At 40.4% G+C, this 18,099-nt stretch overlaps 1 protein-coding gene across 1 annotated transcript in view; it reads left to right on the top strand.

The window, feature by feature from the left end:
* SLC6A16 (solute carrier family 6 member 16) overlaps positions 1–18,099 on the top strand; it is a 44,153-nt gene that overhangs the window by 15,970 nt on the left and 10,084 nt on the right. Inside the window, exons 3-8 of the mRNA XM_068528246.1 lie at positions 401–894; positions 1,328–1,485; positions 1,674–1,800; positions 2,012–2,187; positions 2,423–2,533; positions 2,706–2,947. Coding sequence (XP_068384347.1) covers positions 401–894; positions 1,328–1,485; positions 1,674–1,800; positions 2,012–2,187; positions 2,423–2,533; positions 2,706–2,947 — 1,308 coding nt within the window. The remainder of the gene's footprint in view (positions 1–400; positions 895–1,327; positions 1,486–1,673; positions 1,801–2,011; positions 2,188–2,422; positions 2,534–2,705; positions 2,948–18,099) is intronic.

Below are 18,099 nucleotides of genomic sequence, written 5' to 3'. Positions count from 1 at the left end.
CAGAGAGACCTGAGTGTTCTACAGGTGAGAAAGCTCAGAGAAGTAAAACAGCTTTTCTAAGGTTGGTTTACCAGGCAGATTTAGTATTAAATTCATTTCTTTGATTCAGAAGCCCACTGTAAATGGTACTTCCCTCTGTACGGAGTATATCTGAAAGTTTTCAGAAATGCTTTGAGTGGGATTCCTAACTATTAGCTTGGCTATTTCTACCCTTATCCCTTGCACTAAAATATTTCTAAGAAATAAAACCTATGTAAGAGATTTTTTTTGTGTGCTTTGAATTTCAGTGGTGGTAGGGACAGAAATGCAAGTTTTCCTTTAAGGAGTTGTTGAGGATTGTTTTGGAACTCAGTCATTTCTTGACTCTAAAATCTAAAATCTGGTTTTTGGTGTCCTTAAGGTCTACTCAGAAAGGCAAACCCTCCCTTGAAAAAGTTGGAGCTGCTCCTGAGAGTCTGCCTGGAATGACGACAGAGGCCCAGACTTCAGAATCTTCACTGGCAAAAGCCTCATCTGCTGAGAGTTCCCTAGCAAGCCAAACTTGGGAAGACAAGGGCGTAGGGACCTGGTCTCTGACGGCCTGGGTTTCAGAGGCCCAGGCTTTGGAGGCCCGGGCTGCAAGGGCTCAGGCCTGGGAGACGCAAGCTTGTGAGGCTCAGAGCAGGGCCAGCCAACCCAAGCCAACCTCTGTATCGGGGGTAGAAGCTGCCCCAGTCCTGAAACAGAGACTCTTACCTGCGAAAGTTCAGGTGCCAGAGAAGGAAAAGAGTGAGGTTCTCTTTACTCGTCCATTCTGGTCCAGCAAGGTTGAGTACATCCTGGCCCAGGTGGGCTACTCCATGAGGCCAGGCAGTCTCTGGCATTTTTGCTACCTGTGGCTTCACAGCGGAGGTTGTAAGTCTGGGTACCAGGAATCACGGATCCACAAGGGGCTAGCAGGACGGAGGCCTGTCTGGGCTTCAAACTTTAAGATCTCTGGAATCTGTAGAGGCTAGAGACTTGGTGCTCTGAGCAGGGTAGGAGCCAGGTGCCTGAACATCAAGGATCATGAGAGGGGTAGAGGTGCAGGATATCTGAACATGAGGATGGTGGGGCTAGAAGCTGGGATCGGGGTGGGGGTGCACACTAGGTATTTGGGTCTTCCAGGAACTGGGGACCAAAGAACTGGGCACCTGGGACTGTGCGGGATGTGGAAACAGTTGATCCCTGATGCCGGTGGCCCTGAGGAGGTCACTGGTGGGGAACGTGTTTTCCTGGACCCATGAAGAAGTCCAGGCACTGAAAAGCCTGATGGTTCTAAGAGCTCCTCCTCGAATCCCCTGCACAGGCAGTTTTCTCATCATCTACATCTTCCTGCTGTTGTTGCTTGGGGTTCCTCTCCTCTTCCTGGAGATGGCAGCTGGTCAGAGGACTCGTCAGGGCACCATTGGTGTGTGGAAGGTCATCAGCCCCTGGATTGGTGGTGTAGGGTATACCAGCTTCATGGTGAGGAGCCCTGGGCTGCCCAGGCCTACCCTTTACACCCCCTCCCCACCCCAACCCTTGTCCTGGAATGGGTTCCATGACTTCACTTCCACGGGTCAGGTTCCTTCAGTTCCCCAGTCCTCTGTCAAATCCCCTCCTTTTTCCTGTCCCCACTCTTCCTCCCCAGCCACCTCCTCCCTGGCCCCTAGGTGTGCTTCATCACTGGCTTGTACTTGAATGTGGTCAGTGCCTGGACCCTCTTCTACTTGGGTCAATCCTTCCAGTTTCCTGTTCCATGGGAGAAATGTCCTTTACTGAAGAACTCCAGTGGCCTTGGTGAGGGGGAAATGAAAGATGAGAAGGGGGAAAACAGAGAGGTGGAAGGGAATTTGGAAAAGGAGAAAGGAGCGAGGAGCGATAAAGAAGAGGAAGATAGGGGAAGGAAGAAGAAATGGGAGGGGGAAGGAGGAGGGGGTAGTGGCGGAGGGGCTAAAGAGGGGAGGGGTAACCCTGTCTAGCAGGCATGTCCAGAGCCAGGTCCCCTCAGATCCTGAATGTGCACGGACGACACCCTCCCTGTACTTCTGGTACCGGATGACTTTGAAGGCCTCAGACAGAATTGAGGATGGTGGGCCACCAGTCTTCAGTCTGAGCCTGCCCTTATTCGTGTCCTTGTGTATTCTTGGTGCCCTCATGATTAATGGGCTCAAGTCCACCGGGAAGGTGAGCCACCTGTTTTTGATTCCTTGACATTGTCAGATGCTTTAGCCCTCACCTAACATTGTTACTCTTTGATCTCCTAACTTCTCACTCCCTCTGACCTTGTACTCCCACTAGCCCCTGACCCCTGCTGGAAGCTGTCTTCTTACTCCTCCTTATTTCTGATTCAGCACTTTTGATCGCTGCTGACTGATGGTTGTCTCCCACTGGTACATGCTTTGTCCCACTCTCAATTCAGGTAATATATGTCTTGGTATCATTGAGCTATCTCATCATCCTCTGTTTCATCATCCGGAGTATACTGCTGGATGGGGCAGTATTTGGCCTTCGGTATTTGGCAGTTATCAAGGTAAGGTGTATCTTCCTCACTGCCCTATCAGGCCTTGGAGGACAGTTCTTGCCTATTCTTATCGCATCCTTTCCCCATTATTTCTGTCTGTCTCTCTTTCTCCCCATTTCTGTTAAGGTTCTCCTCTCCTTCTTTGACATCTCCCCTTAACACTTGTCTTCTCCCTTTTTAGATATCAGATATGTACAACGTGAACGTGTGGTACCGAGCAGGGAACCAAGTCTTGTTTTCCTTGGGCCTCGGCTTTGGCTCCATTGTCTCCATATCCTCGCACATGCAACCGTCCAACAGCTGTCTCAGTGATGCCTTTGTTGTGGCTCTGGCTAACCTGGTCTCCATGCTGCTTTTCACACCTTTTATCTGCTCTGTCCTGGGCTTCTGGGCCACAGTCCTCACACACCGCTGCAGTGAGAAGTAAGGCCAACCTCTTAGTTGAGGGTCCCAGCCCCAGGGGACTACAAAACCCAGAGAGCCTAACCTTAAAGTCGCTACAAAGACCCACATTCACACATCTCAACCTCAGGTGCACTTGCGAACCTCTACTTTCCCCTATAATGAAAAACTGACAATAGAATCCCTGTCATATATTGTCCTTCTCAGAACATTTTTCTAGCCCTAGAAATCTTCAAACTCCGAAAATTGCCAACTGTCTACCTCAGAGTACCACCACAGAGTTATGCAAGCGTTCAAGGTTACTCTAATCCCAGACAGCATCCAGGACCACAGCCATCTGGAGACCTTTCTACTTTCTGAATGCCTACATTCTTTACTGTCAGCTCCTAAATTTAGGGATTTCTGTCAGTCTATCATACTTAAGCCCCAGAAGGACTCAGAACTAGAGCCTTTATTGTCTGCTCACCCCCATTTTTTAATTTCTTTAGGCATTAATTTCAAAAGCATCCATCAGACATTTAGAAAGTACTCCTTGTGTAACGCAGAGACTTGGACAGGTGAATCAGACCACAGTCCTTGCCTTCACTGAGTTTTTAGTTTTGGAGGGAGGAGGGGAGGGGAGTTAGATACTTGATTATACGGTCTTAAACTCATGATAACCAGCAGCAGGAGTGATGGGGAGGACAGAAGACAGAGCTGTTCATTCTGCCTGAGCTACTCAGAGAAGGACTCCCAGAGGAGGCAAACCTAAGCTGAATTTGTCCCTGGTAATCCTAACCCATGCAAATGGCCACGATTTCATTCCAGAAAAAGGCTGGGCGTATACAGATGCACACATGCAAGAGTTCTCTAATGTATATACTTAGGAATGGAATTGCTGGATAAGGTTGGCACACCTTCAATCTTAACATATGTTGTCTGATTTTCAACGTGGTTTATGATATGTGAGAATTCCATGTATTTCACTTTCTGCACAACACTTGGTTAAACTTGGTCGAACTTTAAAATTTTGACAGTCTGGTGGCAGTGTAATGGTATTTTTAATGTTTTTAAAAACATTTTGTTATATATTACTTACATATAGAAACATGCATAAAACAAAATATGCAATGTAAAGAACTATAAAATAAACAGCACCCATGGTAAGAACTAGAATGACCCTAGAAGCTCTCCATGTATCTCTAATTATAACCTCTTTCCTCCCTCCTAGAGGTAACCATTATCCTGACTTTTATGATAATTAGTTCGTTTTCTTTACATGTTTATCATATGTATGCTTATCTAAGCAATATAGTTTAATTTGAACACTTACATAAAGCAATATAGTTTAGTGTGTCCATCTGTGTAGTCTAATTTGTTCATTTACATGTACATTTTCTTTGTATTCTTTTATGTTTTACCTTTTTTATTCAACATATGTTTGAAAGATTCATCCATATTGTGCATACCTCTAGTCTGTGCTTTTTAATGCTGTATAATGTTCCAGTAAATGAACATACTGAAGTTCATTTACCGATTCTATTATTGGTGGACGTTTGGAATCTTTCCAGTTTTTGGCTGTTAAAGCAACGTTGCTCTAAACATTCTTATGCATTTTCCTTATGTACTACATATGTGCACATTTTTTTAGGGTATATAAGTATGAGTGAGATTGTTGGGGTGTACTTATCTATTACTATGTGATAAATCACTCCAAAAGTAAGTGGCTGAAAACAGCAGTGGTTTATTATTTCCTCATGATTCTGTGGGTTGACTGGAAAGTTCTTCTACTGGGCTTGGGTGGGTTAACTCACATGTCTGTGTTCAGCTGGGCCCAGATGGGACAGCACTGCTCTGCTGTACATGGTGTTGGCTGGGCTCACTCCACTTGCAGTCAGTTGGCAGTTCAGCAAGGCCTGTTTTCTTCAGGGAGGCCTCACCTTGTGGCTAGTTTGGGCTTCCTCACATGCAGCTTATAGAGAATAAAGGTGGAATCAGCAAAATGTCTTGAAGCCTATTAAGCTTGGGAATGCTCGCATTGTTACTGCTGTTACATTTTGGTCAAAGGAAGTCACAGAGCCACCCCAGATTCAAGGAGTGGAAAAACAGACTTTACCTCTTGATGGGAGGAGCTGCAAAATACCATGGCCATGTTTCTTCAATCTACCACATGTATCTTCAGCTTCACTAGATAATGCAAATTACTTTCCACAGTGTTGATAGGATTGTAATTCTCTCTCTCACTGTCTCTCTGTCTGTCTGTCTTTCACACACACACCCATTTACTTAATCCCAATGCTAGAATACATGGAAAATAGTTACAGAATTGCTAGTCCATACTATTGCAAAAACATACTAATCCCAGGTTTCCCAGGTATTTGTTGACAACTTTTTGTCTTTATCCTGAATTTTACAGTCAAAATGCTGTGTTCGGAAATTACTTGGGCTAGTTCTTCATTCCTCTATTCAATGTGGTTATGTTATTCACTTGAAATACAGTTATGTTCATTTGTCTCTGTTTGTATGTCATCTCAGTGCCCCTCCAAACTTGATTTTATTTTTTATTAAACATTAATGTGGTTTCAAAAGACAAAATTATATAAAAAGATACTCTAATATCACTCCCCCACCATCACTTCAACCCATTTCCTACCCATCCCTTGCAGGAAACTCATTATTTTTTGGTTTATACTTCTGGTGTTTGTAAAAATAAGTAGAAATATGTCTATTTTCTTATTTACCCTTCTTTCTTACACAGAACATAGCGTACTGTGTATATTCTAGTTTTTTACTTTTGAAAAATTTAATAAGATATCCTGGGAATCACTCTTCCATATTCATTCCTTTCTTATTAGCCTGCCTTAGGCCTAATGGTATTGCCTGTTATCCTCTATATCTGCTGTTCCTCTATTCTTTAGAGTTCTCATTGCCCCTAGTAGGTAAGCCCTTGTTAATAATTGGACAACGTCAGAGTTAAAATCATTTTCTCTTTGAAAGATACCATTAAGATAATGAAAGTACATGTCACAAAATTGGAGGAATTTATATATTCTGTACACAGTTGATCCTTGAACAACACAGGTTTGAACTGCACAGGCCCACTGTATATGTCGTTTTTTTTCAATAGTCAGTACTACAGTACTACATGATCTGTGGTTGGTTGAATCCATGGATACAGAACTGGATACGGAGGAACCGTGGATGTGGAGGTCTGACTATAAGTTATAAATGGATTTTCAACTGTGTAGAGGGCTGGCTCCCCTAACCCTCATTTTGTTGAGGGATCAACTGTATATGTTATCCAGAATATGTAAAGAAGTCTTTCAACTCAATGAGAAGACAAACAACCCAATGAAAGTGTGCTATTAACTTTTTACAGTCTGCTTAGAATTAATATGATATTTTACCACTTTAAGTGAAATGTAAAACCTTATCATCATAATAGGACCTTTATCTGCCCCCCTTTATGTTATGGTTGTCATATGTACTACATATACATACACTGAAAATCCCATCAAACAAGGTTATAATTTTTACTTTCAACTGACATACTTTCTTTTTTTTTTAATTTTAGAATTTAAAAAATTTTTTTAAATTTAAAATTTTTTTTTCTTTTTTTTTTAACGTCTCTATTGGAGTATAATTGCTTTACAATGGTGTTTTAGTTTCTGCTTTATAACAAAGTGAATCAGTTATACATATGTCCCCATATCTCTTCCCTCTTGCATCTTCCTCCTTCCCACCCTCCCTATCCCACCCCTCTAGGTGGTCACAGAGCACTGAGCTGATCTCCTTGTGCTATGCGGCTGCTTCCCACTAGCTATCTATTTTACGTTTGGTAGTATATATATGTCCATGCCACTCTCTCACTTTGTCCCAGCTTACCCTTCCCCCTCCCCGTATCCTCAAGTCCATTCTCTAGTAGGTCTGCATCTTTATTCCGGTCTTGCCCCTAGGTTCTTCCTGACCATTTTTTTTTTTTTTTTTAGATTCCATATATATGTGTTAGCATACGGTATTTGTTTTTCTCTTTCTGACTTACTTCACTCTGTATGACAGACTCTAGGTCCATCCACCTCACTACAAATAACTCAGTTTCGTTCCTTTATATGGCTGAGTAATATTCAACTGACATACATATTGTAATACTTAAGAGGATAAAAATATCCTGTTATACTTACCTAGATACCATTTTTGTTGCTCTTCCTTCATTTCTGAAGTTTGAATTTTCCCTCCAGTATTATTTCCATTCCATCTGAAAAACTTTTAACATTTCTTTTATGTTACAGGTATGTTGGCAATGAATTTTTTGAAATTCCTTTATCTAACAATGCCTTTATTTTACCCTTATTTCTTGAAGGAACTATGGGTTGACAGTCCTTTTCTTTCAGTACTTAAAAAATGTACTATTTCTTTCTGGTCTCCATTTCTTTTTTTTTTTAATTTAAAAAAGAATTATTTATTTATTTATTTGGTTGTGCCGGGTCTTAGTTGTGGCAGGCAGACTCCTTAGTTGAGGCTCGCAGGCTTCTTAGTTGTGGCTCACTGGCTCCTTAGTTGTGGCACGTGAGCTCCTTAGTTGCGGCAGGTGGGCTCCTTAGTTGTGGCATGTGAACTTAGTTGTGGCATGCATGTGGGATCTAGTTCCCTGATCAGGGATCAAACCCGGGCCCCCTCTTGGGAGCACAGAGTCTTAACCACTGCACCACCAGGGAAGTCCCTCTGGTCTCCATTTTTGATGAGAAACGTAGTCACTCAAATGGTTGTTCCTCTATATGTAATGTGTCATTTTTCTTTGGCGGCTTTCAGATTAAAAACAATTTTTTAAAATTGAAGTATAGTTGATTTACAGTGTTGTTAGTTTCAGGTGTACAACAAAGTGATATATATATAAATTTTATATATATATTTATATATATACACACACCCAGACACAAATACTATATATTCTGCATTTTTTTATGTTTAATTTTCGTTTGTTTGATTTTGATGTGTCTGGGCATAGGCTTTTTGGGTTTATCATGTTTAAGACTCACTGAGCTTCTTGAATCTAAAGTTCTATGACTTTGGCCAAATGCCAAATTTTCAGGGAAATTTTTCAGCCATTGTTTCTCCAAATATTTTTTCTGCACTGCACTCAGTTTGACTCTCATTCTGGACTCTGATGACACAGATTATAGGCCCTTTGTTATTGTCCCATAGGTTTCTGAGGCTCTGTATATTTTTTTCCCCACTGTTTTTCCTGTCGTTCATATTGGATACTTCCTACTGGTTTATCCTCAAGGTCACTGACTCTTTCCTCTGTCATCTTCATTCTGTTATTTAGCCATTCACGTGAATTTTTTGTTATTGTATTTTTCAGGTATAACATTTTCCACTTAGTATTTTTCTTATATCTTTTGTCTGCTGATAGTCTCTTTTTCCATTTGTTTCAGGTGTTTGCTTTGACTTCTCAAAGTATGATTGTAATAGTTGCTTTAAAGTCTGATAACTAAAACTGCTGTGTCATTTTGGGGTTGTTATGTATTGATTATCTTTTTCCTTGTGGCATATTGAGGTTTTCCTGGTTCTTTATAAATTAGGTAATTACGTATTGTATTATGGTTATTTAAAATATATATGAGACTGTATTCATTTGGAAAATGTTGATTTTTTTTTTTTTTTTTACAGTTTTATGAGGCAACTGTCCCAGTTAGATTTAAGTTGTAAATTTCTACCCATCTTCCCAACTTCTGTGGGCTGTGGTTCCAGTGTCAGTTCAGTTTTCAGTCTTTGCAGTGCTACTTGGGCCTGCCCTGGTTATGTGCCACCAGCAGTTTGGAAGCTGGGAAGTGGTATACCCTGTTTTCCAGTTGTCAGAATTTTTTGAATGCTGTTTAGGGTCAGATATAATCCTGTGCTGCCCAGGATTTCATATAACACTTCATAGGATCACCTTCTTGAGCTCCCTCTTACCTGAAGTCTCCCCAACACTTTCCAGCTCTTAGAAGCCCCACTAACTGGCTTTCTGCCTAGAAAACTAGGGCTTTAGTTTCTCTGCTCTGCTACTCCTTTCGTCAGCTGCATCTGTCTCCAGGGCTACACATTGAAAGAATAGAAAAAAAATGTTTAAAGTAACAGGGATTTTCCTCCCTTATCCATGTACTTGGAATCACAGTTTATTTGATTAGAGGAGGGTTTCCATCTCAGATGTATGTAGCTTGTCCAGCCACCACTGCCATAGCCACCATTGTTGCTGCAGGATTGTCTGACATGTTTGATAAAACAGAAAAAAGGAAGAAAAATCAGGGGATTTCTCTTGCTCTCTCTGAAATTTGAGGCCTCTTTTCTTTTCCTAGGACCTGAAATATAGGACTTTTCTCTCGGAACTCTTTCTGTCCACACCTGATAGGTAGTTCTGGGTTTCAGGCTACGTTTGAGTCCAGACCAGAAGGTACTATAGGGAAAAAGTATTGTAAACTCACTGCCAATTTGGTGGTACTTTGAATTCAACTTTCCTTCCCCCAGCTGCCAGCTACCGTTTACTTTTCAGAGTCCTTCCATGTGTAGGACTTTCAGTTGCATTAAGTAGAAGCAGGGTAGAATGTACATCTGAGCTCTAGTTTCTGATGAGAAGGCATTCAAAAAAAGATTCATCCTACTTGGGGTTGGCTAAGCTTTGTAATTTGTACTTTTCACCAAATTTGAGAACTTAACTGTCATTATTCCTGTAAATATTTTTTTCTGCCTCATTCTCTCCTCTCCTTTTGGAACTCTTAATTATGTGTATGTATGTTAAACTCTTTGTTATTGTCCCATAAGTCCCTGAGGCTCTGTTCATTATGTTCTAAAATATGATTTCCTCTGTTCCTCAGATTGTATAATACTATTGATCTATCTTTAAGTTCACCAACTTACCTCTGATTCCGCCTATCCTAGTACTTACTTATGTTATAACTAGAAGTTTGTACCTTTTGACCACCTTCATCCAATTCCTCCTACCCCCAACCCTGCCTCTGGTAACCACATATCTGATCTCTTTCTCTATGAGTTTCTTTGTTTCTGAAGTATAATTGACCTACAACACTATGTTAATTCCTGGTACATAACACAGTAATTCGATATTTCTACATTTCAAAATGATCACCGTAAGTCTAGATATCTTCTGTCACCATACAAAGATATTACATAATCATTGGTTATATTCTCCACATGGTACAGTTCATACCTGTGACTCACTTATTTTGTAACTGAAAGCTATACCTCTTAATCTCCCTCACCTATTTCTCTCCTCCCCAACACTTCCCCTCTAGCAACCATCTGTTTGTTCTCTGTAACTATGACTGTATCTGTGACTCTGTTTAGTTATGTGTGTTCGTTTGTTTTGTTTTTTAGATTCCACATATAAGTGATATCATACAGTATTTGTCTTTCTCTGTCTGACTTATTTCATGTAGCATAATATCCTCTAGATCCATCTGTGTTGTTGCAAGTGGCAAGATTTCATTATTTTTTGTGGCTGAGTAATATTCCATAATATATGTGTGTGTGTGTGTGTGTGTGTGTGTGTGTGTGTGTGTATCTTCTTTATCCATTCATCTATTTTTTAAAAACTTAATATATTTTGGATATTAACCCCTTGTTGGATATATCATTTGCAGATATCTTCTCCCATTCAATAGATGGCCTTTTTGTTTTATTGATAGTTTCCTTCACTGTGCAAAAGCCTTTAAGCTTAATTAGGTCCCATTTGTTTCTTTTGCTTTTGTTTCCATTGTCTGAGGAGACATATCCAAAAATATATTGTTAAGACTGATGTCAAAGAGTGTACTGCCTAAGTTTTCTTCTAGAAGTTTTATGGTTCAGGCCTTACATTTAAGTCTTTAATCCATTTTGAGTTTATTTTTGTATATGGTATGAGAAAGTAGTCCAGTTTGATTCTTTTGCATGTAGCTATCCAGTTTTCCCAACACCATTTATTGAAGAGGCTGTCTTTTCCCCATTGTGTATTATTGCCTCTTTTGTTGCAGAGTTTGGATTGTTGTGTTTTAATTTCCATTTGTCTCCTGGTATTTTTTTTTAAATTTCTTCTTTGATTTTTTTTCAGAGACCCATCAGTTGTTCAGTAGCATATTGTTTAGCCTCCATGTGTTTGTGTGGGGTTTTTTTTCTGCAGTTTTTTCCTTGTAGTTGATTTCTAGTCATAAAAGATTCTGATATGATTTCAATCTTCCTAAATTTACTGAGACTTGTTTTGTGGCCCAGCATGTGATCCATTCTGGAACATGTTCCATGTGCACTTGAAAAGAATGTGTATTCTGCTGCTTTTGGATGGAATATTCTATATATATCTATTAAACCCTCTGGTATAATGTGTCATTTAAGGCCAGTGTTTCCTTATTGATTTTCTTTCTGGATGATCTGTCCATTGATGTAAGTGGGGTGTTAAATTCCCCTACTATTGTTGTGTTACTGTCAATTTCTTCCTTTATGTCTGTTAATATTTGCTTTATGTATTTAGGTGCTCCTATATTGGGTTCCTATATATTTACAATTGTCATATCTTCTTAGGTTGATCCTTTGATTATTATGTAATGTCCTTCTTTGTCTCTTTTACAGTTTTTGTTTTAAAGTCTATTTTGTCTGATACAGGTATTGCTACCCTGGCTTTCTTTTTGTATCCGTTTGCATAGAATAGCTTTTTAACATCTCCTCACTTTCAATCTGTGTGTGTCTTTAGTCTGAAGTGAGTCTCTTTTAGGCAGCATATATATGGATCTTTTTGTGTCCATTCAGCCACTCTGTGTCTTTTGTTTGGAGCATTTAGTCCATTTATATTTAAAGTAATTATTGATAGGTATGTATACTTACTGCCATTTTGTGAATTGTTTTGGGGTTGTTCTTGTAGTTCTTTTTTGTTCCTTTCTTCTTTTGCTCTCTTCCCTTGTGATTTGATGCCTATCTTTAGTGTTATGTTTGGATTCCTTTCTCTTTTGTGTGTGTATCTATTATAGATTAAAAAAAAATTTATTTATTTATTTGGCTGTTGGGTCTTAGTTGCGGCATGCGGGATCTTTGTTGCCATGTGTGGTATCTTCGTTGCCACGTGTGGGATCTTCGTTGTGGCATGCGGGATCTTTGGTTGAGGCATGTGGGATCTTTTTTTTTTTTTAGTTGCGGCATGTGGGATCTTTTTTTAGTTGCGGCATGTGAACTCTTAGTTGCAGCATGTGGTATCTAGTTCCCTGACCAGGGATCAAACCTGGGCCCCCTGCATTGGGAGCACAGAATTAGCCACTGGACCACCAGGGAAGTCCCTATTATAGATTTTTGGTTGTGATTTCCATGAAGTTTATATATATATATATATATATATATATATATAATTATTTTAAGTTGCTGATCTCTTACATTTGAACACATTTTAACAACCCTGAATTTTTACTCCCACCCCATGTTTACTGTTTTTGACATCATATTTTACATCCTTTTGTTTTGTATATCCCATAAGTACTTATTGTGGATATACATGATTTTACTACTTTTGTCTTTTGTCCTGCTAGTTTTATAAGTGATTAATCTACTACCTTTACTGTATATTTGCCCTTACCAATGAGATTTTTCCTTTTGTAATTTTTATATTTCTATTATAGTTATGGCCTTTTCTGCTTAGAGAAGTCCCTTTAACATTTCTTTTAAAGCTGGTTTCTTTTAGCTTTTACTTGTCCGTAAAATTTTTTATCTCGCCTTCAAATCCGAATGAAAGCCTTGCTGGGTACAGTATTCTTGGTTGTAGGTTTTTACCTTTCATCACTTTAAATGCATCATCCCACTCCCTTTTGTCCTGTAGAGTCTCTGCTGAAAAGTCAGCTGACAGCCTTATGGGAGTTCCCTTGAACGTAACTTGTTGCTTTTCCCTTAATATTCTCTCTTTATCTTTAATTTTTGCCATTTTAATTAGTGTGTCTTGGTGTGGTCTTCTTTGGGTTAATCCTGTTTGGCACTCTCTGTGCCTCATGGTCCTGGATGACTGTTTCTTTCTCATGTTAGGGAAAGTTTCAGCTATTATGTCTTTAAATATGTTCTCTGCCTCTTTCTCTCTTTCTTCTCCTGGGATTCCTAAAATGAGAATGTTGGTATGCTTAATGTTGTCTCATAGGCCTCTTAAACTGTCCTCATTTTTAAAAAATTCTTTTTCCTTTTTTTCTGTTCAGCTTGAGTGATTTCCAACTCTGTCTTCCAGCTCGCTGATCCATTCCTCTGTATGTACTATTGATTCCTTCTAGCGTATTTTTAATTTCAGTTATTGTATTCTCTGATATTTCAGCTCTGTTTGGTTCTTCTTTATATGTTCTAACTCTTTGTTAAAAACTTCTAACTTCACACTGTGTTCATGCATTCTTCTCCCGAGTTCTTTGAGCATCTTTATTTTTTTTTTTTTAATTAATTAGTTAATTTATTTATGGCTGTGTTGGGTCTTCGTTTCTCTGCAAGGGCTTTCTCTAGTTGCGGCAAGTGGGGGCCACTCTTCATCGTGGTGCGTGGGCCTCTCACCATCGCTGCCTCTCTTGTTGCGGAGCACAGGCTCCAGACGTGCAGGCTCAGTAATTGTGGCTCACGGGCCTAGTTGCTCCACGGCATGTGGGATCTTCCCAGACCAGGGCCCGAACCTGTGTCCCCTGCATTGGCAGGCAGATTCTCAACCACTGCGCCACCAGGGAAGCCCCATCTTTATGTATTTACCTTATACTTTTTATCAGGTAGATTGCTTATCTCCACTTTACTTGGTTCTTCTTCTGGGTTTTTATATCGTTTTTCATTTGGAACATATTCCTCTGTCACCTCATTGCCTAATTTGCTATTTTTATTTCTATGTATTTGGTAGGTTGGTTATGTTTCCAGTCTCGGAGAGGTGACCTTATGTAAGAAACATCCTGTGGGGCCCACCAGTGCACTCTGGGTCACCAGAGTTATATGCTTAGGGGTGCCCTCTATGTGGGCTGAGTGGGTCCATCTGTTGTGGTGGGCTGACTACTGTGGGCACGCTGGTAGGCATTGCTGGACCCTGTTCCAGGTGGTTGCCAGGCCCTGCCTTGTGCAGAGGCTGCCGGCCACTAGTGGGCAAGGCCAGTTCCTGACATGGCTGGATGCAGAGTCCAGGGTGTCCCAGAGCTGGTGTCAGCATGCTGTTGGGTGGGGCTGGGATCCAGGGCATCCTCTGGTGGTGCTGGCCTGCTGGTGTGGGCAGGATCTGACATGGCTGGCTATGGGACTGCAGTGGTCCCAGGGCTGGTGTTAGCCTGCTGGTGGGTGGGCCAGACCTCAGAGGTTCCCAGGGCTAGTGCCAGCCCACTGGTAGGGTCCTGGGGTCTCTGGCTGCAGGGCCCTGGGGGTCCTGGAGTTGGTGTCAGCCTGCTGGTGAGTGGAGCTGGGGCCCAGGGGGTCCTGGGGCTGGTGTTGGCCCACTGGTATATGGACTTCGGTCCTGCCACAGCTGGCTGCAGGGCCTCAGTGGTCCCAGGGCTGGTGTCTGCCCACTGATGGGTGGGGCTGCGTCCTGGCCCTCTGGTGGCTAGGACTGGGTTCCCACTCAGCTAGCTGCTTGGCCTGAGGCATCCCAGGACTGATGCCAACTGGCTGGTGGGTGGATCTGGGTCCTGGGACTCATAAGCTAAAGGGAGAGTTCCAAAATGGCACTTGCCAGCTCCACTGTCCTCGTGGTGGAATGAGCTCCCCAAAATGGCTGCTGCTAGCATCTTTGTCCAGAATGAGTCCCAGTTACCTTCTTCCTCTCTGGGAGGCTCTCCAAGATCAGCAAGTGGGTCTGACTCAGGGTCCTTTCAAATTACTGCTTCTGCCCTGGGCCCTCAAGTGTGTGAGATTTCGTGTGTACCCTTTGACAGTGGAGTCTCTATTTCCCATAGCCCTCTGACTCCCCCGAAAATAAGCCCCACTGGCTTTCAAAGCCAAACATTCTGTGGGCTCATCTTCCCAGTGCAGAATTCTGGGGCTGGGGAGCCCAATGTGGGGCTTGGACCCCTTGCTCCCTGGGGAGAACCTCTGCAATTGTAAACATCCTCCCACTTGTGAGTCACCTACCTTGGTGTATGGGTCTTGATTATACCATGTCTCTGTTTCTCCTATCTGCCTTGTTGTATTTCCTTCTTTAATTGTAGAAGATCTTTTCTGCTAGTCTTCATGTTATTCATATCAGTAGTCGCCTTATAATTAGTTCTGCCTTTGGTGTGCCTGTGGGAGGAGGTGAGCTCAGGGTCTTCCTACTCTACCCTCTTGGCCACTTCCCCCATATAAGTTTTTTTAGAAGTAGCTTGTCAATTTTTTTACAAAATAGTTATGCTCTGCTGTTAATTGAGTTTGCATTGAATCTGTGGGTCATTTTGGGAAGAATGAACAATTAATATTTTGTCTTCTGATTTAGGAACATGGTATATCTCTGTTTATTTACATGTTCTTTAATTTCTTTCAGCAATATTTTGTAAATTTCAGTATATAACATGTCTTGTACATGTTTTGTAAAGTTTTTCTGCAATGATTTCTTGTTTTATGTTCTATTGTAAATAATATTCTGAAATTTTAATTATTTAATTGTTCATTGCTTAGTATATTGGAATATAACTAATTTGTGGGTATTGACCTTGATAAATTCATTTATTTTTGTAGCTTTAGGTTTTTCTACATACACAATCATGTATCTGCTGTGAAGGCTTTTACTTCTCCCTTTCTAATCTTTAAAAATTATTTTACTTGTTTTATTTCACTGACTAGAATCTCCAGTAGAAGATAGAAGGGGTGAGAATGGACATTCATGCATTTTGCCATTTTCAGGGGAAAACAGTGAATCACTAGTATGTATGATGTTATTTGTAGGATTTCCCCCTCAGATGTCTTTAATTAGGTTAAGCAAGTTCCCTTATATTCCTAGTTTTTCTGCAACTTTTTACATGAATGAACACTGGAGTTTTGTTATATCGTTACTCTACAACTATTGAGCTGATTATATCAATTTATTTCTTCTGTATTTTTGTTAATGTGGTTCATTGTATTGGTTGATTTTTGAATGTTTAAGCATTCTTGCATTCCTGGAATAAACCCCACTTGATCATGGTGTATTATACTTTTTATATATTTCTGGATTAAATCTGCTGATGTTTTGTTAAAGATGTTGAGTCTAAGTTGATGAGGGGTATCAGTATTTTGTTTTCTTTTCTTCTGGTGTCCTTGCATGGTTTTATTATCAGGGTAATACTGGCTAAATAAAATGACCTGGGAAGCGTTTCCTCCTTCTCTAGTTTCCAAAAGAGCTTCTGTAATATTATTATTATTTGTGACTCAAATATTTGATGGAATATGCCAGTGAGCCGTCTGGGCCTGGAATTTTCTTTGTGGGAAGGTTCTTAATTGTACTTCAATTTATCTAATAGATTGTGGGGCTCTTTTGGTTTTCTGTTTCATCATGTGTTATTTTTGGTAATTGGTAATTTATGTGCTTCAGAAAAATTTTTTCATTTTATCTTAAGTTGTCTATAGTTTTGGCATAACATTGTTCATAACACTCCTGTTTTATCCTTTCAAGGACCTGAAGTGATATTCTTTCATTGCTGATATTGGTGATTTTCATTTTTGGGGGGGGGGTGTCAGTCTAGCTGGAGGTTATCAATTTTAAAAATTCAATTTTTGGTTTTGTTGTTTTTTTGTTTATTAATTTTCTATTTCACTGACTTCTGCTCTTATCTTTAATATTCCCTTCCTCCTACTTACTCTTTTTTTTAGCTTATTATAGACATGTATCCACAACCATAGTATCATACAGGGTATTTTTACTGCCTTAAAATCCTCTGCGCTCCTCCTGTTCATCCCTCCCCCAGCTCTGGGCAATCAGTGCTCTTTTTACTGATTCCATAGTTTTACTTTTTCCAGAATGTCGTATAGTTAGAATCATACAGTATTTAGCCTTTTCTGGTTGATTTCTTCTATCATTTAGTAATATGCATTTACATTTCTTCCATGTATTTTCTTTTTTTAAAAAATAAATTTATTTATTTATTTATTTATGGCTGCGTTGGGTTTTCGTTGCTGCGTGTGGGCTTCCTCTAGTTGCGGCGAGCGGGGGCTGCTCTTTGTTGTGGTTCGCAGGCTTCTCCTTGTGGTTTCTCTTGTTGTGGAGCACAGGCTCTAGGCACGCGGGCTTCAGTAGTTGTGGCTCGCTGGCTCTAGAGCACAGGCTCAGTAGTTGTGGCGCACGGGCTTAGTTGCTCCGCGGCATGTGGGATCTTCCCGGACCAGGTCTCGAACCCATGTCCTCTGCATTGGCGGGCGGATTCTTAACCACTGCACCGCCAGGGAAGTCCCTCTTCCATGTATTTTCATTGCTTGATGGTTTATTTCTTTTTCACACTAAATAATAGTCCATTGTCTGAGTGTACCACAGTTTATTTATCCATTCACCTACTGGTTGCTTCCAAGTTTTGGCAATTACAAGTAAAGCTGTTATGAACATTCTCGTGCAGATTTTTGTATGGAGAAAAGTTTTCAGCCCTCTAGGATAAATACCAAGGAGCACAGTTGCTGGATTGTATGGTAAAAGTATGGTTTTTTTGTGTAAGAAACCTCCAAACTGTCTTCCAAAGTAGCTGTACCATTTTGCCTTCCCACAAGAAATGAATGAGAGTTTCTAATGCTCCACATCCTCACCAGCATTTGTTATTATTAGTGTTCTGGATTTTGGCTATCCTAATAGGTGTGTAGAGCTATCTTGTTTGAATTTGTATTTCCCTGATGACATATGAAAAGATGTTCTGCACATCATATGCTTATTTGCCATATGTATATCTTCTTTGGTGAGGTGTCTGTTAAGGTATTTGGCCCATTTTAAAATCAGATTGTTTTCTCATCAACATTTAGGAGTTTTTTATATATTTTAGATAACAGTTCTTTATCAGGTATATCTTTTGTGAATGTTTTCTCTATCTTATTCTCTTGATAGAGTCTTTCACAGAGCAGGACTTTACTTCAATTTAATTTAATTTTTTAAAAAATATTTATTTATTTATTTATTTATTTGGCTGTGCCGGGTCTTAGTTGCAGCACGTGGGATCTTTGTTGCCACGTGCAGGATCTTCGTTGTGGGGCAGGGCATACGGGATTTTTAGTTGCAGCATGCAAGATCTAGTTCCCTGACCAAGGATTGAACCTGG

This window comes from Eschrichtius robustus, chromosome 19 (assembly GCF_028021215.1).
Source record: "Eschrichtius robustus isolate mEscRob2 chromosome 19, mEscRob2.pri, whole genome shotgun sequence".
In the NCBI taxonomy this organism is placed as follows: Eukaryota; Metazoa; Chordata; class Mammalia; order Artiodactyla; family Eschrichtiidae; genus Eschrichtius; species Eschrichtius robustus.
Note: the sequence above shows the minus strand (reverse complement) of the source record. Positions and strands in the feature narration are given on the sequence as shown.